We start from the raw sequence: 22,364 nt of genomic DNA on the forward strand, positions 1-22,364 counted from the left end.
CTCTCTCTTTTCCTCCGTACCCAAATCTCTAAAAACAGGTGTATAACGAGCAGATACAGATTTCCATCCGAACTGACGTGTCCATCCGAACTGACGTCGGCGGACCCACAGAAAGTTTCTATCAGAAACAATGCCTGACGTGTTTTGGACGTAATCTCGTCTTTGTTTACATTAGCAAGCCTCGCTAACACTCAGAGCTAACCTGTACTGAAGAGCACATGTGTTTAAAAAGCAGGAAATAAAAAAAGAACTCACCTTGTGATAAACCTGCAAGAGAAAAAGCATTTGAGCTCCATACTATTTCAGAAATAATCCTTGACGTGGTTTAAACAGGATGGCGTTTTATAACAACCGAATTTAACTTTATCTCCAGTAGAATTCTGATCAGGCATTAGCTCCGCCTCCTCTTCTTTTTTTTCAAGCTAAGGACCCAAAATCCGCCTTTCTCTAACAGGGCTTCAAAAGAGGGGTATGAGCAGTAAGAGGCATGGCTACAATGGGTGATCTGTTTGGTATTTTGAAAAAAAAAATGCACAGACATATTTTGTATAGGTATGGCCCTACAATATATTTTTCAAATATAGCATGATAGGTCCACTTTAAGGTAGCATGTATTCCAGCACTGTTATGTCCGATTGGATTAATTTTAGATGTGCTTAAAAGCAACTGAGTGTATTAAACTTTTAAGTATCAAACTATATAAAAAGTGCTGCAAAATATGAGAGCAGATTCACAGAAGTGTGTCCAAAGCAGAAACATGTCTTTTTTTGTCAACCCTGCACGAGTAGAAATTAGGCAATTTGTAGAGTAGTCAGGCTGTTGCTAAGAGGGAAAACTCTTCGTGTTGATCTCATAAAGTTCGATCTGCTCTGAGGCACTTCCTGTAAAAGTTCTTTGATCCGAGCAGGACCAGGACTCTGTGTCCTGTCCAATTAACAATCCCCTGACATCCACACACTGGGGAAACCAGCTGCTGGTGAGCGAGCAGCTGGAGCCTGCCCACTTTCTATTCTCTCATGTGCATAACCATAGCGAGGAGTTAATGGATAATCACAGTGCATAACAGTTGATGATGATTATGATGACACGTAATAAAAGTCATTTCATACACCTTCCACATTCTGTCCAACCACCCTCTGTCATTAAATAGTCAAGCTGTTTCCCTCTCTTCAGTCCAGGGGTTTCTAAATAATAGCAACACTCAATATCTCAGTAATGGGAGCGTGGGCAGTCCCAGCCCCTTTACTTGGAACATTGCTGTGTTCCATTAACTCTCTCATAAAGTCACCAATGCAGGAAACAAAGCTGATTTCCTCTCTTTCAAAAAAAACAAAACAACTATGACTCATGCCACAGTCAATCCTCCCTGCACACTTTCTCTATCTATCTCTGCTTTCATTCCTCCCTCCAAATGTGACCTTAAAACACTCTCCCCACATCTCTATCAAACTAATCAAATGATTACAATGGAATAGGTTGCCATGTCCTGCTTCTCTGTTTATCTCCCTCTCATGATGATGCAGCAATGTCATGCAAATGTGTGTTTGCTCAGGTAAATGCCATAGGAGCAATGACAGTAGGCTCATCTCACACGAATCTCCCGCCCCGGACACACAAGCACGCAGTATGATTGGCTAGAGTTTGTACTGGCATATGATTTGATTGGCTGACGCTTCCGTCGAAGCTTCAAAAGTTGAACATTGCTAGAATTCAAAAGGATTTAGGAGAAGAGACTTTAGAGAATCTTTAGACTTTAGAATCTTTAGACTTTAGAGAATCCGACTGCATTTCACTATCCAACGTGTTTATGATGCGCCAGCGGACGTCATAAATGTGCGTCTGCTGCTGTGGGGAAACTGCAGTTTTCTATACAGCGGACTACAACATGGATGTATAATAAGAACAACGGACTAATGTAAACTCATCTAGAGACTCTGCACCGTGCTCTGATGCTGTTGCTTTATGCTTTATGAATGTGGGCGACAGAGAAACATACTTCATGACCAAAGTTGGAATTGAAATAAAAAAGGAAAGTGAAACTTATACTCGTCACCCTCTCCCTCCGGTCCACATTAATACAAATTATCCCAATACGTATGATTGTATGAAAAGTTCCTAAAATAAATACAAATGTATGTACTATAAACGTTAGTCCTTAACATCTATCACTGTGTATATCACCATTCAAACATCTTTTCAAAGTTTAACAAACCCCACACAGCTCAGTAAAGACTGAAATGTTGACTTTATTTGATAATTTCACTCAAAACTAACGTTCATATTTCTCTTTTTGATTATAATACTGATGAACATTCAAAACAAAGCACTTTGGCAAGTTACCACATACATTTTAAAATGCTTAATAAGCACCGTAACTTTCATGATATAATTTCTCGATAATAATCGGTTGTTTTCGTGAACGGCCGACTATTGTTTGACGGCAAATGCTGCAGCCGCAAGGCATTGTGGGGCAGCATATTCTCCTCTCCTTTCGTAAAGGAAGGTCCAGTGGTTCCTAAGCTAAAGGAGTTTGAAACCTCCTTTCCTATCATCTAGAGCAGGCATCCTCAAAGTCCAGACTCCGGTCCGGACTCCGGTCCGGATCCGGACCGAACCACAACTGTCTCTGGACTCTGAGCAAATTATACTTTTCATATGTATTATCTGTGTTATCTGCGAGACATCACCACAACGCAACGAGTCAAAATGATCTGCTATGTCCATAGACTGCAAACAGCGCTCTGCATAGTGATGGCAGTTTGACACTGAAGCTTCGAACGGAGCTTCAACCCTGGACTTCCTATTCCATAGAAGCAGTGCTTCGAAGCTTGCTTCAAATCACGTGACATATGACGTCCGAAGCAGCAACTGCTTCAAATCACGTGACATGTGACGTCCGAACCAGCAACTGCTTCATTTCCTGAATGAATCACTTGACTGGTTCGCGGTCCATTCACGCGATTCAATGCACTGCTTCGTCTCGATTCTGACAGGTTGAAACAGTTTCAAACTTGAGCGCTTCAACACTTTATAACCACTCTAAACAATGCGCAATGTGTGGGTTGTTGTCGTAGTTTGCGTTGTTGCTGTTGAGTTGTTGTTGGTATTGCATTTGAATTGTATCATTCATTATAGAGGAAGCCAGGAAGAAAGATAGGTCGTTCTGGCTCGTGAAACACTTCGAAATGTCGAGAAGTTGTGAACAAAAAGACAATGAGTAATACAAAAAGACTTCGATAGTTTAAGGAATAGATAGCCCAGTTGATGGATCCGGCGGCCAGGATGCGGAGATGACTTCCGCGCAGCTGGTTCAAAGGCCGGAATAGTTAAACTTGTAATCATTGCTTTTCAACTTTAATACTTTAATAACTGATAAAAGGCCCTCTCTCTGCCCAAAACTTTTTCCAGCACTCTCTAGTCTCTTCTCAATAACCCAATACACACAATTATCAATCTTTAATTGCAAATAGAACATGATATTCAGTCTTAGTGTGTGTGTGTGCATCGAATATTTTTCAAGGCAAAGTTCGACCCACTGCAGCCTTGCACTTCGCCAGGAGAGGTCGCTGTAACGGAAGCTTCGAGAAATGAACCTATTTCCGACACAATTGTCCAAGTGGTTCGATGCTTCATTCAAAGCTTCATTTTGCCATCACTAGCTCTGCATGTCCTGTTCCACTGTCTGTGTGTGTCTGTCAACGCATTGGTCCAATCACATTCAGCATCCCGTCAGCGTTTTTTCCCCCCAAACAATCAGAGGCACAGTAGGGCGGGTCTTCGCGGAATGCGGGTGGGAAAAATGTGTGTGTCTCTTTCAACCTGTCTGAGTCAGAGCGAGAGTTTAAAAAAAGAAAAAATTCAGAGCGAGAGTTAACAGCTCATCTAGTTCCATCTGTACTGTAGCTAGTAGCCTAGTTTCACCTACCGGGGTGGCAACTGCCACCCTAAAAATAGGTCTTGCCACCCCAGCTGCCACCCCAGTTGGCAGCTTTGATTTGAAAGAAAAGTTGTGGCTCATCGGAAATTTATGAGAGAAAGTCTCTAATGTCCGAGTGCATGTGAATGCAGCACAAGATGCACGTCATGTAACCCCTCCCCCCGGTCCTAGCGCGAGCGTGGACATATGATTGGCGGCGATTTCATTTGACCGGGACGGCGCAAAATGAGAAGCATTCAGACCCAAGCACTGAAGGAATGAGGTATTTGCGGTCTACACTGACAGAGAAGAGACTGTCAGTGTGGCTGCACTCAGCATTGAATCAAAACGCACTAAAGCTGTTGATCTTAATACGTTTGTGAGGCGTTTTGCTGAACAAAATGGTAATCGCCGCATTCAGCTGTAATAGACATGTCAACTTGATGCTCTGCTCACGGATGAGCATACAAAACTGTTAAGATGATGACCTTACGTGTGTAAATATATTTTTTTCTTTGAGGGGGTCTGCCCCCAAAAAACAATTTTAAGTCCTGAGAAAGTCAAATAAGACGGTGTGTAAAACAAACTACACTGCCCAGCCAGCAGAAAGTAACCACTTTGATTTAACTAGGCCAGTAGGTAAGGACTTTCCACTGGATAATAACTGAAGTATAAAATAATGCATGACTGAAGTGATGGAGACCATGTTGAAGGCAAACAAAAAGAGGAAATAACAGGTAAAATCAAGCAAATCCCCCTCTCAGATTCCACAGTAACCAGAAGAACATAACGACTGGCTGGTGATTTGATTAATCAGTTTTGTGATGGAATAGAAAATGCACAGTGCATTCCCTTAGCTGTGGGTGAGTCCACTGACACCACTGACAATGCTCAGTTTTTATGATGAGGCAAAGGGGGAGTTTGTTGAAGATGTGTTGGGCCTGACGAACCTCAGTGGACACACAAGGGGGCAAGACATTTATAAAGCAATAATGGGAATGCTGAATGAAAAAGAGTGCAGCTGCCTTTATTCATAACTGTGCAGCTCTTATACTGCGACTCTGAGGGGTCAAGCACAGACACAATAACAATGCAAACTGCTGCATACAGATTATTTTTGTTTTTGCAACCTCGTGTTAAGAATCTTGTTGCAATTGTTTAAAAGTTTGAATGACCGTAATAAACGGACCTTTGTCTTATTGAAACATTTATTTTGTACCTTTAAGATTTGTATTTGAGTACCCCTGATCTAGAGAATTCGAACAGCACTTATCATGGCTGCCACTGAGGTACTTCCGGGTCATTTCACTCCGTTAGGAAGGTTCCTACGCAAAATGGACTATTCGACCGCAACCCAAGAGACTCTTAAGGCCCTGCCACACCAAACTGACACCAAAGAACACGTCCCGATGGAACACGACTGTTGTGTCGCCTCGTGTCTCTTGCGTCTTGACCAACAGTAGCACTGGAACACACCGCAAAGACTTCAGCCGACGGCCAAGTAGCACGTACGAACTGCACATGCGTGAGTGGCAATAACTCTCCTTACCAGCAGGCGGCGGTAAGGCAAGGCAAGGCAAGTTTATTTATATAGCACTTTTCGACGCAGGGTAATTCAAAGTGCTTTACAAAAAAGAAATGAAAGACATTAAGCATTAAAAAAGAAAAGCTAATAAAATAAACATTAAGGAAAAATACATGGATAAAAGTTACAGTGCAGTCTAAAATATGAATAGTTCAATTAAACATTACAAGAAAAAGTACATGGATAAAAGTTACAGTGCTAATAAAATAAACATTAAGGAAAAATACATGGATAAAAGTTACAGTGCAGTCTAAAATATGATTTAATTTAGACAGACTTTCTTCACCATATTTTGCTCGCATGACATCCACAATCGGACCCTCAGGAGGCTGTACACACCCCCTCCCCTGCTTTGCTTCCATAACAAAGTCTTTAAAGTGTTACCAAAACACTCCGTGTTACCAAAACACTATTTTTCATCCGTCGATGCCAGATATTCCAAATATCTCTGCTTTCGAGCAGTCCCTCTCATAAATGTCATGGAGTTTAATTACGTTTAGAAAAAGTACATGGATAAAAGTTACAGTGCAGTTTAAGATATGAAAAGTTCAATTAAAAGCAGCGACAAAAAGAAAAGTCTTCAGCCTGGATTTAAAAGTAGTAAGAGTTGCAGCGGACCTGCAGGTTTCTGGGAGTTTGTTCCAGATATTTGGAGCATAATAACTGAACGCTGCTTTACCATGTTTAGTTCTGACTCTGGGGACAGAAAGCTGACCAGTCCCTGAAGACCTGAGAGATCTGGATGGTTCATAGTTTAGCAGGAGGTCAGTAATGTATTTTGGGCCTAAACCATTCAGTGCTTTATAAACCAGCATCAATATTTTGAAATCTATTCTTTGACACACAGGAAGCCAGTGTAAAGACTTCAGAACAGGAGTGATGTGGTCCACTTTCTTAGTGTTAGTGAGGACTCGAGCAGCGGTGTTCTGAATCAGCTGCAGCTTCCTAATAGATTTTTTAGTGAGACCTGTGAAGACACCATTGCAGTAGTCGAGTCTACTGAAGATAAAGGCATGGACAAGTTTTTCCAAATCCTGCTGTGACATTAGTCTTTTAATCCTAGATATATTCTTTAGGTGATAGTAGGCTGATTTAGTAACTGTTTTAATGTGACTTTTGAAACTCAGGTCAGAGTCCATGACTACACCTAGATTCCTGGCTTTATCTGTTGGTTTGAACATTGCAGACTGAAGCTCAGCGCTAACTTTTAAACGTTCTGCCTTGGCTCCAAAGACCATTACCTCAGTTTTATCTTTGTTTAATTGGAGAAAGTTCTGACACATCCAGTCATTGATTTGTTCAATGCACTTACTCAGTGTTTGAATTGGAGCATAGTCTCCTGGTGAAATTGTTACGTACATTTGTGTGTCATCTGCATAGCTATGGTAACTTATTTTGTTGTTCTTCATTATCTGAGCCAGTGGTAGCATGTAGATGTTAAAGAGAAGAGGCCCCAAGATGGAGCCTTGAGGAACCCCACATGTCATATTTGTCAACTCAGATGTGTATTTACCTATAGAAACAAAGTTGTTTCTATCCTTTAAGTAGGATTTAAACCAATTTAGAACTGTTTCCGAAAGTCCCACCCAGTTTTCCAGTCGGTCTAGTAATATGCTGTGGTCAACAGTGTCAAACGCAGCACTGAGATCTAATAATACTAACACTGAAGTTCTGCCACTGTCTGTGTTTAAGTGGATGTCGTTAAAGACCTTTACAAGAGCAGTCTCAGTGCTGTGGTTTGGACGAAAGCCTGACTGGAACACATCGAAACAACCATTTAAATGCAAGAAATTACTCAACTGTTGAAAAACAACTTTTTCAATGATCTTACCTAGAAATGGCAGGTTTGATATGGGCCTGTAATTGTTCATTACTGAAGCATCTAGATTATTCTTTTTTAAGAGTGGTTTAATGACTGCAGTTTTCAGGGCCTGTGGAAAAATACCTGAGTGAAGAGATTTGTTTACTATATGAAGTAGTTCTGAGGCCATGCAAGGCAAAACATCTTTGAAAAATCCTGTTGGAATAATATCAAGGCAGCAGGCGGAGGACTTCAGAAGTTGTATAATGTCCTCTAGGTTTTTATCATTAATCTGATGGAATTGTGTCATGATGTCTGAATTGATGTTAAGTGGACACAGAGACAGCACATTTGCTGTTCCTGATGCAGAGGCACTGACTGCTTGTCTGATTTTCTGAATTTTGTCAGTGAAAAAGGAGGCAAAATCATTGCACGCCCTGGTGGTTAGAAATTCAGAGGCTACTGACACTGGGGGGTTAGTTAGTCTGTCGACGGTAGCAAACAAGGCACGTGCGTTGTTTTTGTTTTTGGTAATGATGTCAGAGAAGAATGATTGTCGTGCGTTTTTCAATTCCAAATTATAAAGGCCAAGTCTCTCTTTATAAATTTCAAAGTGAACCTGGAGATTTGTTTTTCGCCACCTGCGTTCAGCTTTTCGACATTCTCTTTTTTCTGTTTTAACGGTCATGGCCTTTCTCCATGGAGATATTTTCTTCCCAGTCACTTCCTTTACCTTAATTGGAGCAATGGCATCTATAACATTTTTAATTTTTGAATTAAAATGATCTACTAGCTCATCTACTGAGATGTTAGCAGGGGCAAGTGTGGAAGAAAAATTCTGAGTAAACATTTCCCTAGTATTTTCAGTTAAATATCGCTTTGTGGTTACCTCTTTTTGAACACTTGTGTGAACAGAAATAGAGCTCTCAAAGAAAACACAGGAATGGTCAGAGAGCGCAACATCAGTCACCACAACCTTAGAGATATTCAGACCCTTTGAGATAATTAAGTCCAGAGTGTGCCCCTTATTGTGCGTGGGCTCCGTCACATGCTGAGTCAGTCCATAGCTATCAAGAACACAAAACAGTTCTTTAGCCCCTCTGTCCTGGGGGTTGTCAACATGGATGTTAAAATCCGGTAGTGTGTATTCGTCTTTCATAAGAGGCAACAACCGGAAGACAGACTGCGTAATACACCGAGAGAAGAAGAACAGACTGCGTGATATAAACAAACAACAAATAGCGTATGGGTTCCATTTTCACTCTACAGCGAGAAGCTCATGGGGCTTTCCCGAACCTGTGTCGAGAGCTGGAGTTAAATGAAATCTCACATTTGCCTTCTTAATCGTTTGTTTGGGTCCCTCACTTCCGTTTCGCTTCTCATGCACTGATTTGCTAAGCTGAACAGCCAATCAGAGTGATTTCTTTGGCCGACAGCCTCCCGATTCAACATGTTGGAATGGCGGAAAGTGTCGGCACGACCGAAAAGATTGGTGTATGGGACACACCAATTTCCGGCAGGCACAATATGTCGTTCCTGAGGATGATCCGGACCGAGGCGATGTGGAGGTGGTGGAGATGGACGAGGAGGACGGAGAGGTACCTTTCGTCTTCGCACTTCCGGCCAGCCGTGCTGCTCCGCTTGTCGAAGAGGAAGAAGATGAGGAGGACTTTTCGCTGTCAGGTGTTTCTGGCAACGTGGGGCCACCACACCGATCTGTTTGTCAGGATTTCCCGCTGGTGATGGCCATGGCAGCGGAGCGTGCGGGCCTGACGGTTCCTCCTCCGCTACCACCCAGTGAGCCGACTCCGCCAGGGGTTTTATGGCCCGGTCCAGCCGGCCCAGCCGGCTTTTGTCTCGCCCTTGCTGCCGGACGTATGGCAGTGTGTGGAGGCGACGTGGCAGCAACCTCTCAGAGCGAGAGCTTCGGTTACCGGCATGACGGGGTTGCTAAGGCTAGAGGGCCAACCGGACTCAGTGTGTCCCGGTGTGCCCCCCTTAGATGAGAGCCTGGCGGCCCATCTGCTTTCCCAGGCAGCTGGTTGGGCAGAGGGGAGAAGGCCCCTGCCCCCGCTGCCTCGTGACCGTGAGGCGTTGGAATATCTAGATAGGATATTCCGCCTCGGGGCACAGATGGCCGCGGCGGCCAACAACCTGGGCGTGTTGGGGGTATCACTAATTACCCCTCAACCAGAAACCTCCGCCCCCTCGTCTCAGGGTGACCCGGCCAATTATGCGGACCGCTGCATCGGACAGATTAATAATCTGGTGAACGGTGTGGCGGCTGCAGCTGGCCGTGTGATGTCCCTAGCCACAGTGGGGTCACGACATGTGTGGTTGGGACTCACGGCATTGTCTAGGTCGGACCGTGACGATCTCCTGGGAGCCCCCATAGCCTATCCACGGCAGGGCTCTTTGGGTCCGTTACCGCGGTAACACAGCGCTTTCGCCGCTTGGAGGAGGAAAGAGAGCAGCTCAGCCAGATGCTGCCGCTGGCTCTCCCTCAGCGGGGCGAGCGTGGACCAACAGTGACAAGGAGAGACAGGCGCAGGGCCTCGGCTCCCATAGCTTCCGTTTCCTCTCCTGCTCACCCGTCCAGCTCTGCGCGGCGATTCCAGAGGGCTCCACGAAACCAAGCTGGAAGATCCCGGAGAAATCCTGCCCCGGTCCCGCGTCAGCAGAGGGCCGCGGGTTGGGGTGCGCCGCCCGCTCAGAGTGCTGTTACGTGTACGCAAATTGACGTGCTTGATGTGAACGAGCATTTTGGTTAAAGTTGCGCATGCGCTATGAGTGCACATACGGGTACTTCTCAGGCATGCCGGGTAATCTGTGGCGTTTCGCTCGCTCAAAAGTAGGGCCATTTTATCATCATGCGCTAATGAGCAACTCTCATAGGAATGAGGCCCCCGCCTCCCACGCTGTATCCAGTTCTTATTATACATCCATGGGGTACAAGGGCGGCGTGAGGTTGTTAGAAAACACATCACGCCGAGTGTAAAAGCTCCGGTTAATGAGAGAAAACAACATTACAGAGGAGCGCGAGCTCTCGCGAGAGCCGGCTGTGGGGCGTTCAGGGACCTCAGTGGCATTATTGAAAAACTGGTGAGAAAACGGCCCTTTCTGTGTCAGCCCCCCATGGGTCAAACATCCTTTTATGGAGGGTTTAACGGCGGAGTGGGCCACCAGGGAGTATCACAGCTTTATAGCTGTAGCTCCACAGCTGATGGCACATTCCCTAACACAATGTTATGGGGAATGGAAAGACAGTTGTGTGTTAACAGAGTGGATGGACAGGACACTGAGGCTGGGTTATTCACTCCAGTTCCACAGCATCCCTCCTCCATTCAGAGGCATAAGAGAGGCAAATCTGTCATCCCAAGAGGAGATAGGTTTCCTCTCAGCAGAGGTTCAGGCCCTGTTGCAGAAACAGGCAGTGTCTGTTGTGCACCCTCAAGACAGAGAGAAGGGGCATTATTCCCTGTATTTTCTGGTTCCCAAGAAAACAGGGGAATTCAGGCCCATTCTGGATCTTCGAGGCCTGAACCGGCACATTGCATGCAGAAAATTCCACATGTTGACTATAAAACAGATGGGGCTGGTGCGGCCGGGCGATTGGTTTACAACCATTGACCTGAAGGATGCTTACTTTCATGTCGAAATTGCCCCAAAACACAGGAAGTATTTGCGTTTTGCCTTCCAGGGGGTAGCCTACGAGTACAACAGGCTGCCGTTCGGCTACTCCCTATCCGCACGCACGTTCAGCAAATGTGTGGCAACGGCGCTGCAGCCGCTGCGCGACCATGGCATGAGGGTGTTCTTTTATCTGGACGACCTCATAGTCATGGCCAGGTCCAGGGAATGGGCAATGTTTCACACAGCCCAGTTGATTCTTCATCTAACCAAGTTAGGTTTTGCGATCAATTGGAAGAGCTCCCCCATACCTCAACAGCAAGTAGAATATCTGGGGGTGGTGCTCGATGCTGGCAGGCTACGGGCCACCCTGACAGAAAGCAGACAGGCGTCCCTGTTGCGGGCGGTCTGCAGGCTGCGTCAGGGGGCGACAGTGACAGCTTTGACCATCATGCAGACCTTGGGTTTCATGACAGCTGCTCACGCCGTAGTGCCACTCGGACTCCTGCATGCACGTCGCATACAGAGGTGGTTTATCGGCCTTCGTTTAGATCTCAAAAGACACAAACAACGTCTGGTGACCATCCCCCCCTCAGTAGAGAGCAACCTCCGATTCCGGGGATCCCCAGAGAATCTGCGGAGGGGAGCTCCACTGGGGCAAGTGACCTCCTATATCACAGTCTTCACAGACGCTTCAGTGACAGGATGGGGGGGACGTGTGTATATAGAGAGCTGTGGGTGGTTGCTGGCCTCTGGCAGAGGCGCGGCACATCAACCTCCTGGAGCTGCAAGCAGTGATGTTGGTCCTACAGCACTTCAAACCCTTAATACAGGGCAAACATGTGCTAGTAAGGAGCGACAACCGCACCACAGTGGCGTTCAATAGCCTTGTTGACCGCAGCAGAGAACCTGTGGCAGTGGGTGTCACAGATTGTGTTGTCTCTAAGGGTCCTGCACATCCCTGGGCGGGAGAACGGGGGGGCCGACCTCATGTCAAGAGGCGGACCCCTGCCAGACGAGTGGAGGCTTCATCCGGAGGTGGTGAAGCAGGTCTGGACTCAGTTCGGGAGAGCAGAGGTGGACCTGTTCGCCAATCGGCGCAGCAGCCACTGTGCCCTGTGGTTCTCCCTGGCTCGGTGGGACAACCCACCCTTGGGGGTCGACGCATTTGCACACGAGCCATGGTCAAGAAAGCTGCTTTACGCCTTTCCACCGCTGCGCCTTATCCCCCCCCTCCTGGAGAGGGTGAGGCGGGAACAGCTGTCAATCATCCTGGTGGCCCCAGATCGCCGCCTGGCGCCGTGGTACGTGGGGGTAACACAGATGATGGTGGGCCAGCCCTGGGCGATTCCTCAGGTCTGGGGAGCGCTGTCTCAGGAAGCAGGTGCAATAGGGGCGTTACCCACTCTGGGCCAACCTCTCCAGGCTTGGCTCCTGAGAGGGACAGGCTGAGACAGGTGGGGCTGTCTGACAACGTTATTCAGACTATCGAAGCAGCAAGAGCAGGCCTGTTACAGGCCAGAGTGGGCGGGATTCCGGCGATGGTGTGAAGGAAGGAGTCTAGCCTCTGTTGTGCACGCTGGGCTCTATTCTTACCTACTTACAGATACTGGTGGACAGGGGGCTGGCTCATTCCACAATAAAGGTGTATGCAGCAGCCATTTCGTCCTGCCATGAGGAATTTGGAGGCAGGTCAGCCTTCAGTCAGCCGCTTATGACGCGGTTTTTGCAGGGGGTCAGGAGGTAGTGCACGCCTCAGCCCCACAGTGGGACCTGCCGTTGGTGCTCGAGGCTCTGGTCACAGAACCATTTGAGCCTCTGGAGCTTTCCTCCCTGAAAGCACTGTCATGGAAGACAGCATTGCTACTTGCCTTGACTTCGGCCAAAAGAGTGTCTGAGTTGACCGCTCTGTCGGTGCACCCAAGCTGTCTGTTGATCCGGGGTGACCGTAGCGGGGCGACACTCAGGCCGAACCCCTCCTTTACTCCTAAGAGTATGAGAACTTCCTTCAGGTCAAGGGCTATTCAGTTAGGTGGCTTTAATCTTCCACCCCATGTTGGGGCCAGGGAGGCTAAATTGCACCTCCGCTGCCCAGTGTGGGCGCTAGCATGCAATGTAGAGCGCACGGCTGGCGCACTAAACAACTGTTTGTGTGCTTTGGGGATGGTGTGGCTGGAAAAGCTCTCTCCAAGAAGCGCCTAGCAGGATGGCTCTGCGAGTGCATTACACATGCCTATGGACAGGCGGGGAGAGCCCTCCCCACTGGGGTCCGTGCACATTCTACACGGGCTGTGGCTGTGTCAACAGCCTTATTCAGCGGCGTGAGTGTAGAAGATATATGCACGGCGGCGTCTTGGTCTACGCCAGGCTCCTTCATAAAATGTTATCTCCTGGACATGTCTGGCTCCTTCTCGTCGTCTGTGCTTGCCGAGGCAACGCATGACTGGTGAGAGGGGGGGGTGGCTGTGGGTCAGCAGGTGTCTGACCCCCCCCCCCCCCTGGACATAAAGCACTTGTGTTTTCCCATGCTCCTGAGGGACTCGGGAGACATGGTGCGCAATCAGCCCCATACAGGGCTGGAGGCAGGCTGGGAGAGCCTTCCTCACTATTGTCCATGCCCACTCTACACGGAGCGTGCGTGAGTGTGGGGGACGTGGTGCACTTATGTTTTCCCATGCTCCTGAGGGACTTGGGGAACATGGTGCGCGGTAGGCTCCAGACGGAGTCTCCGCACAGATCTTTTCCATGCACACTCTACACGAAGTAAGCGTGTGTGAGTGTGCCTTATCCAAATTGCGGCCCCGACTTCTCTACGGTTACAACCGGATGGGAGGAAGTGGGGATGCAATGATGTTAGCCAAAAGCTGGTCAGGGACGGTGTGGTGGGTCGATGTTGTTGGATGACAGGGCGTGTATACATCGGGGCTCCGCCCACTGTATCCATAGAGTCCAGTAGAGGGCGGAGCCTGTGTGAAATATAACAGGGGGTTACGTATTGTAACCCTAGGCATATAAGCACAGACAGAGCCCTCTACCTGGGGGCCCTGTCTTTCCTTGTCCGCTCGCTGAAGAGTGTATAGGATAGTGGGCGGCGGGTGTAGCCGCCTTATATACTGTGGGCCTGCACGCGCATTCAGGTAGGCACGCCCCGATTGGCCGGCTACGTTTACGTAAACTCCGTAGGTGAAAGCACGCACAGCATGATAGAGAGTAGTACCCATAGAGTCCAGTAGAGGGCTCCACCTGTGCTTATATACTAGGGTTACAATACGTAACCCCCTGTTTCTCCCATGTTTCCCTTTAAACTGTGGGTTTTCTCCGGAAGTCTTTCCTTGTGCGATGTGAGGGTCTAAGGACAGAGGGTGTCGTATTGTCATACTGATATTCTGTACAAACTGTGAAATCCACTGAGACAAATGTAACATTTGTGATATTGGGCTATATAAATAAACATTGATTGATTGATTGATTGATTGATTGATTGATTGATTGATTGATTGATTGATTGATTGATTGATTGAGGTATGGCATACAGGTCTATATTTCACTACATGCATGAAATATATATATATATATTTTATGACTGCAGTAGATTTTTCTGACTGCAAATATACCAAATAAACAGTGGCGACTGGTCATTAGGGGGACAGCCCCACCTAGTGTCAGCAGAAAGTAAAAATAATGATGCAAAAAAAATGCAAAAAATAAATTAAAAAACATATTAAATATATTTTAAGATCATGTTTAATCATCTGATTCGTCTGTACATTGCTGTTTTAGTCTGTGTTCTTCTAATTAGTGTCTACAGTGTGTTCCTATTGAGCTGTTTAGAGCCATGTGGGACAAAACCCGATCCTGCCCCTCCCTCTCACTGTCTAAGTCAATGGTGACTGTAAAAACTACACTGCGCATGCTCAGAATATGTTCCTATTTAATGTGTGTGGCAAAAAAATAATGACATAGTGCTGCCATCCCCACCATACGTCATCTCACATAATTCAGAGCTGATTGGCTGTAAATACGTGTGCCGCGAAAAGTGTGGTGTGTGAAGAGGAGACGAGAGAGCTGCAGTGACGCGTCCTAAAACCCGGAAGTAAGCTGCGCATGGCTTCCCTCGACAAAAAAGCAATGAGATTTCTCCATAAGATTTTAGAAAATAGCTCCAAATAAGATCTGTGGGAAACAAACCTGTTAGATAAATGCACGTTTTGTTCAGCCGGATAATATCCACATGTCTACCCTACTTTTATAATTTTTGAATCATAAATCTATTGATTAGATTAGATTTATGATAGACTTTTAAAACTACAAGAACATAAGGAGGACTTTTACAAAAAAGTAATAGAGATTTTTGTGCAGAAGGATAGCAAAATGGACTTAATCTTCAAGTCAAGGTAAGACTGCAATTTTATTGAAAATGGGATCTTACTAAGTGAGAACAATTCAATATTTAAATGATAAAATTATATTTTTTGGGTATCCTTCTGTTGAACTGTCTGTTTAAAATTAATTGAAGCATCAGACAAAAAAAGCTTTTTGAAAATAATATTATATTTTGATTTAGGTCAAAATATAATATTTGTAAACCTGAAGAGTCAGAGCCAGTGCCTCACCAGCCATGAACCTCACTGCAGAAGCGTATAGACATCTAAGTTTTTTGTGCCCGACCACTTTTGTACATATAAAAAACGCATGCACTGCAAATAAATATGTATTATATCGCAGTGATGATCTGAATGTCCAATAAAAGATTAGCACAGAAACAGAAAGAGCACAGAGTGTTCCAGCACAGGATTCATGGGGTTTCATTTCATCCTCCAAAACAGAAGTTCAATTAAACATTATCCTTATTATTTGCCATACCAGAACTCGAGGATAAGACCAATTATAAAGCGCAGCATTCACTGTTTAAATTTCCATGTTGCTTTGAAGGCTAGAAGGGTTTCTTGGATATTTTTAACATCATGGTTGCATAATCACCTTAGCAACAACAAGTAATTGCAACACACGAGGGATAAAACATGTAATTTTCAACCAAAGCAAAGGACACATTTGTGATAGAGGTTATGAGTTAAATAACAGCCAAAATAAATATAATGAAGTGCTTTCTCGTGTTGTTGCATGCAATGATCAACAAAACATCACGTATGGAAATGTGAGTACAGTTTTGTAATGTTCTGTTTGAATATAACAGAAGTTTCAGTCGCTAACAAGCATTTGAATCCCTAGAACATCACCTACAAGGTATTCATTAGCTTTCATACCATTCACATTCATCAAAATGTGTTTAAAAGACTTTGTTAATCAATCATTTATTTCCCCTTGTTTTGCTAATTAATATCCTAATGTAAAAAGTCCATGCTCAACATTGTTAAACAGCTTCTCCTTTTTTGGAGCACTAAGCTGTTCCCTTTGTATTACATTTCTATATTTTGGTTCTCTAAATACCAAAGAAAGGCATCAATTGACAGTCACCTAAAGGGGATTTGTACTGCATACAATAAGATAGTAGACAGTGTTCATTAACATCTTGATAACTGCATAAAGGTAGGAGAGATAAGAGCACATATCCAGGGCCGTCCCTCCCTACAGGCCGATCATGCAGACTGCGTGGAGCCTCACCTGGCGGAGGGGGCCTCATCTTGCAGAGGGGGCCTCAACTGAGCCGAAAATGTGGCGCACCTATGTGCTTATGCGGTGCAATTAGTGTGGCGCGGCACGGTTTCGCCGCTGCGAGGCTCCGCTAGCACCCCCCCCCCCCCCATTGGTGTGAAAAGGTAAAGGTGACCATGAGAATCCAAATTGCAATCAAATCTAACTGCAGGAGTTAAGGTATTGGCCAATGACTTTACACATGTACTTTTTAAGTTGAGGATGAGAAGTTTAACATACAAATGATGTAGCATTAATACAAATGTTTTCAATCATTTGGGGGACACCTAGTGGTTAGTTAGTGCTAAACACTGTTCACAAGAGCTCAAGTACTTTTTTATTTGCAAATATATAAATATATAAGGTTTGAATTTTGAATCTTTGCTTTTCTCAGAGTCTGAATCTTTTTAGAAATGTAACCTTGAGGGGCCATTCTTTTTTTAGTGAATGTAATCATTCCCATTGTTTGAGGAAACACGTCTCACTGAAGAGTTAATTGCCAGTGGAAGATTTGTGGTGCTTTTTCCTCTTCAGGGTCATTGAACAGCAGTTCTCTGGCTCCATCTTGTGGCCAAATGGAGTAAGTGCCACTGAAAGTGAAGAACGGTACTCTGTCTTGCCAGAATCTGGTTTTCCGCCAAGTTGAGTTACACGTCAGTAGGGAACCTGTACTGGTGACTGGACGTGTGCAGTGCGCGTCAGCCGGTTCCCGGATGCACCGAACAGAAACATGGAACGGGTAGTGGTGGAACTACCGATCAACAACGGTGAGATACATGACCAGCTCCACGTCAAACCGCCTTTCTACCACTTATATTAACATCTCTAGAACGGCGTTTGTGGCTTCTCTCGATTCGTGCGCAAATGCTCCTCCTCCTCTGACGCGTGGTCCGGCATTGTACGTGCTGTAGCCTCTGTGTACACGGCTATCAGTGTTTTACAGGCTATTTTCTCCCTTTTCTGTGTTTACATTCGTGTAGCTGCAGATTACCGGTTGCTGCCTGGCACTTGTACACAGAGGAGCTCAGCCGTGAGAGAGCTGCTGTCATCTGTCAAACAGCAGTCCTGCCACTGAAACTGCTGTCACATTTACCTCTGCACCGAGAACACAGGCCATACTTACTCTCCAACATAACATCTATTAGTCAGCATTTTAAACTTTATTGTCATTGTACAGAGTACTTTAGTATCTGGTTTGTTAGTTATATGTATGGTAGGTATGGTAATGTATTTGTAAAATATGCCACAGTTTGTATTAAAGACCTTATGCTATGATTCAGGTGAATAAGAATCAAAGCACTAACATACGCCCACGTTTAGGACTTGAACTGTAATGTTAATAATAATAATAATAATAATAATAATAACACAATTATTATTATTATTATTATTATATAATTGTGTGTTTTAACTTACTTTTTAGGAACTAGACCCTTAATGTCAATAATGTACTCTTTTCATTATTTCACTTTACTGTATTTCAAAGTATGACTTTATGCAGTATCTATTCCTAACTTCAGGGTTTTCCCTCGCCGGCACCGCCACAGCTCCACGCAAGCGCCAGGTTCGTTTTTCAGCTCGTCATGACATCATCCTTCTGCGAGAGGTCATCGCCCAGAACCCCTTCGCCTCAAAGGAGCCAGGTGACTCCTGTTTTTAAAAGAACAATCAACAACTCTAGATGCAGAGAGCTGCAGTTCCTGCAAAACAAATGGGGATATAAACCATATTCATGTAAAACAATAATAGCAACTTTAAGGTTTATTATTACCTAAGTGTGTTCTTTGCTATTTTGTTAAATCATCCAACAATCACACAAGAAATTCATCACACAACAGGGACCAATCAATAGGAACATGTGATGAGCTACAAAGTGAATGGCCCTTTTCTTCCATACTACATATTCATACTTTTGTAAACTCATTCATTTCAATCAGGACGGATCTGGGCCCGTGTTGGTGAGATCATCACTGCAGCTCTACAAGATGAGAACTTTGAGGTGGACGCCAGGAGGTGCAGAGAGAGGACCATGCTGCTGCTGGACTACTACAAGAAGCAAGACTTCCCCAGTCTGCGCAGGTTGGTTCAGTCTCTAGGAGTAAACGTTAATGTTTCCTTAGTAAATATCTGCATATGTGATGACTTGAAGATGTGAAACAAACTGAAGTTTAATGATTGTGTGCTTTTGGTATGCTCAGATTTGGAACAGAGAGGTTGTACGCTCAAAAGGAAGACCTGCTCCATGAGGTTTTGGAGCTGGAGGCGGAGAAGGGGCTTCTGGCCGGCGGGGAAAACACAAAGTACCAGGTGGGTTTGTTTGCTGAGAAGAGAAGTTAAATCGATATGACACTACCAGAACAAGAGATGCATCTTTACAGAGGATGCTTTAGTGCCCTAGAGCTGGTTTGGAGGGGCACACCAACTTTATATGTTACACATCACACAGGTTTGAGCGGAAATCCCTTTATATTGCAGCATACAGTAATTCTTACTTACATAACATGTTCTCAGCCAAGGACAATTGAGCTCAATTATAATGATTTCAAAGACTGACAAGAATATTTAAAAGACAGAATATTTCTGTAAAGTCCAGTGATTCCAAACCTTTTAAGCTTGTAACCCCTTAAAATGAAGCAATGTCATTGTAAGACCATATTCACGTGGCATGTAAGTAGTGAGCACTTTATCTGAATAATTGTAAGCGGCCATAAGAAACAAAAATATCCAGAATTTCACATAAGAAAATAGCTTGTTTAGAGAAAACCCTCAAGTATAATACAAGTATAGCACTTTTCTCTTATTTTCCTGTCTATTAATACACATTTGACCATTGATATTATTTTATGCCTCTCTGGGAACCAATGGTAGAGTCAATATTGTCTCAGATGATATATATTACACAACATGTTTTAGCTTGCTTCACACCTTTTTATTTTAATCCATATATTTGAAACTCACTCCACACATGGTAATTAGAGTCAGGATGCCCATTATCTGATCAACTAGAGTCAATGCAGCTTTTTTTTTTTGGATTATTTGTTAATTTCTGATACTGTAATTGGAACTAAGGTTTCACAAGAGTAGTAGGACATTGAAGTCAACGGATATTTGTTATGTTCTCTGTAACTACTTTACCACTTCCCGTTTCGTCCTCTTGGTGGCATTCAGTCACAATTTAACTCCAAATCTGACGATACAGTACTACCACTACCACTAATACTGCTGCTACAACAACTCTAGTATTGACATTACTATAAGAACGTATACGGCTACTGTTGGTAAAAGTTGCTGCTGGCGCTTATAATTTTACTTCTCAATGTTGTTAATGTTATCGATGTGATGTTTAATTTATTTTTAGGACGATGAACTAAGAAAGCGAGCCCTCGAAGAACTAACTCTACCTGAGCAGGACAAACCCAACATCACCATCACACAAACACACACTACAGGTAAAAACTCATTCGGACACCAAGACAGGACAGGACAGGACCCGAGTCAGGTAACATCATGTCTACAACAGTTAAAAAGTCTGTGTAAGAAAGTGTTTGTGTTTCCCATGTGTCCTTCAGTAATTTCTCCCTGCCAGCTTAATGGATGTTGTAGTTGTCTGGTCCCTTCAGAAATATGTGCATGTTTACATTATTACTGTCACAACAGAACCAGAAGAGGACCGCGAGGAGATGGCAGAGCTCTCAGCAGCGCCCACAGCCAAGCAGCCCTGCCAGTGCTGCTGCCAGACCTACTCTGAGATCCTCAGCTTCCTGGAGAAACGCTCAGAAGCCGAGCAGCGGCTACGAGAGGAGGAGCTTTCCCTGCGCCGGGAGGAGCTGGAGATTCAAAGGAGTACGATTTTTCTAAAAATATTGTCGTATTATTTAAATTCAACACTGTCTTATGGCTTTCCTTTTAAATGTTTTTTCACTTTTAGAGTATCCATAACAAAAAAGCATTACTGGGTACTTTTGATATAAAATTGGTTGCAGGTGTTTCAGACGAAGTAATAATGATATCAACTGTAACTAAAAGGGGTCTGATTTTTTGAGTTGTCTTTCTTTTTTAGGAGGGAATTGTTACTAAACTAACACCAAAAAAACCTATTTAAATAATTTGTTATTTCATTTTTCAAAATCTGAGATATGGGCAGCTAAAGAAAATAGGAACCATTGTACTTTAAGAAAGAACATCTCATATATCAATGACAGTGAAGTAATTCAGGAAAATACAATGTCCATTTAAAAAGGATCAAAGATTCTCTGAACTGGTATGCTGTCATAATTTTAAATGGCATTGAATCACAGATTTAATTTCCCTTTTTTTGTTCTTAGGTCAAATCAGTCTGGAGAGGGAGCGTCTTGGAGCTGAGAGAAAAGAGAGAGAACGGAGATTTGAGCTGGAGAGCCAGGAGCGGCAGGTCATCTTGGACCTGTTAAAAGAAAAGGTGCTGAAAAGCTGACCAACTGCATTTAATGCAATACGGGGAAAAACGATGGTTGATTGCTTAAAAGAGGAAGAAAACTTCGGAAAGGGAAGTGAACACATCAATAATTGTAGGTTGTTAAATGCAGGTCGTTGTAAAATAACCAAATAAAATGGAGGGCAGTAATACAGGATTTGCTGATGACACAACAGCAAAACAAATGTTGTGAGTGTCTGTAGGCATTAACTGTAAGTGTGTTTGGTGCACAAAGTAGCAATCTGCAGACAGTGTTTAAAGCTGCAATATTTGCCAGCCTCACTGAGCTGACCCATATTGATACACACAAACTCCCTTTGTTTTCTTCCTCATAGCATAACCTGTTTAAAGAAATAGAGGTGCTGCAATTGAGTGTCACCTAAGGAGTGGAATGCAGAAAGGTGTGTCGATCCGAATCGGTGAAGCCAAATCTGGCAGACGGGCAGGATCCCCGGGTTGTTGTTATGTTGTTTTGTTCACACTGTGATCGACAGCTTTTTGTGGTGCTGAATTGAGGAACAACTAAGGAAAGTTGTTTATTCCTGTAGTTGACAATGATGTTAACAGGATGCTCTATCTTTTGAAACCCTTTAGCATTTACTATATAAACTACTTTATATATGCTTCATTTAGCCACAACTTTTTTTTTTAAATAGATTTTGGTTAAATTGAAGTCAAACTAAAGAAAATGTCTCTGACTGGGAATCTACCGCACATTGACATGAAGGCACTTTTATACTGCAATTAAAGCCAATAAATGGGCGTCCATACAGTAGATTGTATAAAAACTATAACGTTTTTTTTAAACTGATGTCAATAACTGTTATTTTTGCTATAAGTTAGCTTTGAGACTAATGTATGTCCTCAGTTGAATGTGTTACACCCAGGTATAGTTAACTGTCATTAGATACATTTGCAATATTACATAATCTACTTTTTATCACATGTGACTTTCTGTTTATTGTTCATATAAATGTTATTTTTCTTCTAAGTTCTCATAGCATAGCAGATGTTGTATAGAATGAAAGAATGTAAAGAAAAAGTTACTAATTTCTATTCTGAAAATAAATTAAAAACAAAGCTATGTTTGTGTGGATTCACAATTCTCAATAGCATCTACACTCATTTACATAATACAAAGTATGATTGGAAATGTTTTGGTCGGCATTCCATCTTAGACACTTGCCATAGCATGTCATGCTAATTTAAAGTCTTCCTTTACTCGATTCAAGAGTGCTGTATTGTATGTATTCCTCCACTATATTTATTTTTCAGATTTTACACACAAACATATTATCAGGTAATAGGATGCTTGTTGAAACTGCCT

At 43.9% G+C, this 22,364-nt stretch overlaps 1 protein-coding gene across 2 annotated transcripts; it reads left to right on the forward strand.

Annotated features, from left to right (window-relative positions):
• Nucleotides 1–17,262: 17,262 nt before the first annotated feature.
• On the forward strand, nt 17,263–22,066 carry LOC117454289 (scaffold attachment factor B1). Of its 2 annotated transcripts, none has more exons than XM_034093471.2 (7): nt 17,263–17,351; nt 18,105–18,227; nt 18,522–18,663; nt 18,783–18,891; nt 19,943–20,083; nt 20,242–20,427; nt 20,910–22,066. In XM_034093471.2, the coding sequence occupies exons 1-7, from the start codon at nt 17,315–17,317 to the stop codon at nt 21,012–21,014; spliced, it is 843 nt and encodes a 280-aa protein (XP_033949362.1). In that variant the 5' UTR covers nt 17,263–17,314; the 3' UTR covers nt 21,015–22,066. The 2 variants fall into 2 exon arrangements, with proteins under 2 accessions (XP_033949362.1, XP_033949370.1); XM_034093479.2 differs by having other exon boundaries at nt 19,943–20,033.
• The last annotated feature ends 298 nt before the right edge of the window (nt 22,067–22,364 follow it).

Source organism: Pseudochaenichthys georgianus, chromosome 1, assembly GCF_902827115.2.
Source record: "Pseudochaenichthys georgianus chromosome 1, fPseGeo1.2, whole genome shotgun sequence".
NCBI classification, from domain to species: Eukaryota; Metazoa; Chordata; class Actinopteri; order Perciformes; family Channichthyidae; genus Pseudochaenichthys; species Pseudochaenichthys georgianus.

Excerpts from the sequence above, each read along its gene's own strand:
- LOC117454289 (XM_034093471.2), top strand. The coding sequence starts at position 17,315 with ATGGAACGGGTAGTGGTGGAACTACCGATCAACAACG. Across the intron at positions 18,228-18,521 it reads CTTCGCCTCAAAGGAGCCAG|GACGGATCTGGGCCCGTGTT; the intron begins GTGACTCCTGTT and ends CATTTCAATCAG. Across the intron at positions 20,084-20,241 it reads CAGGACAGGACCCGAGTCAG|AACCAGAAGAGGACCGCGAG; the intron begins GTAACATCATGT and ends CTGTCACAACAG.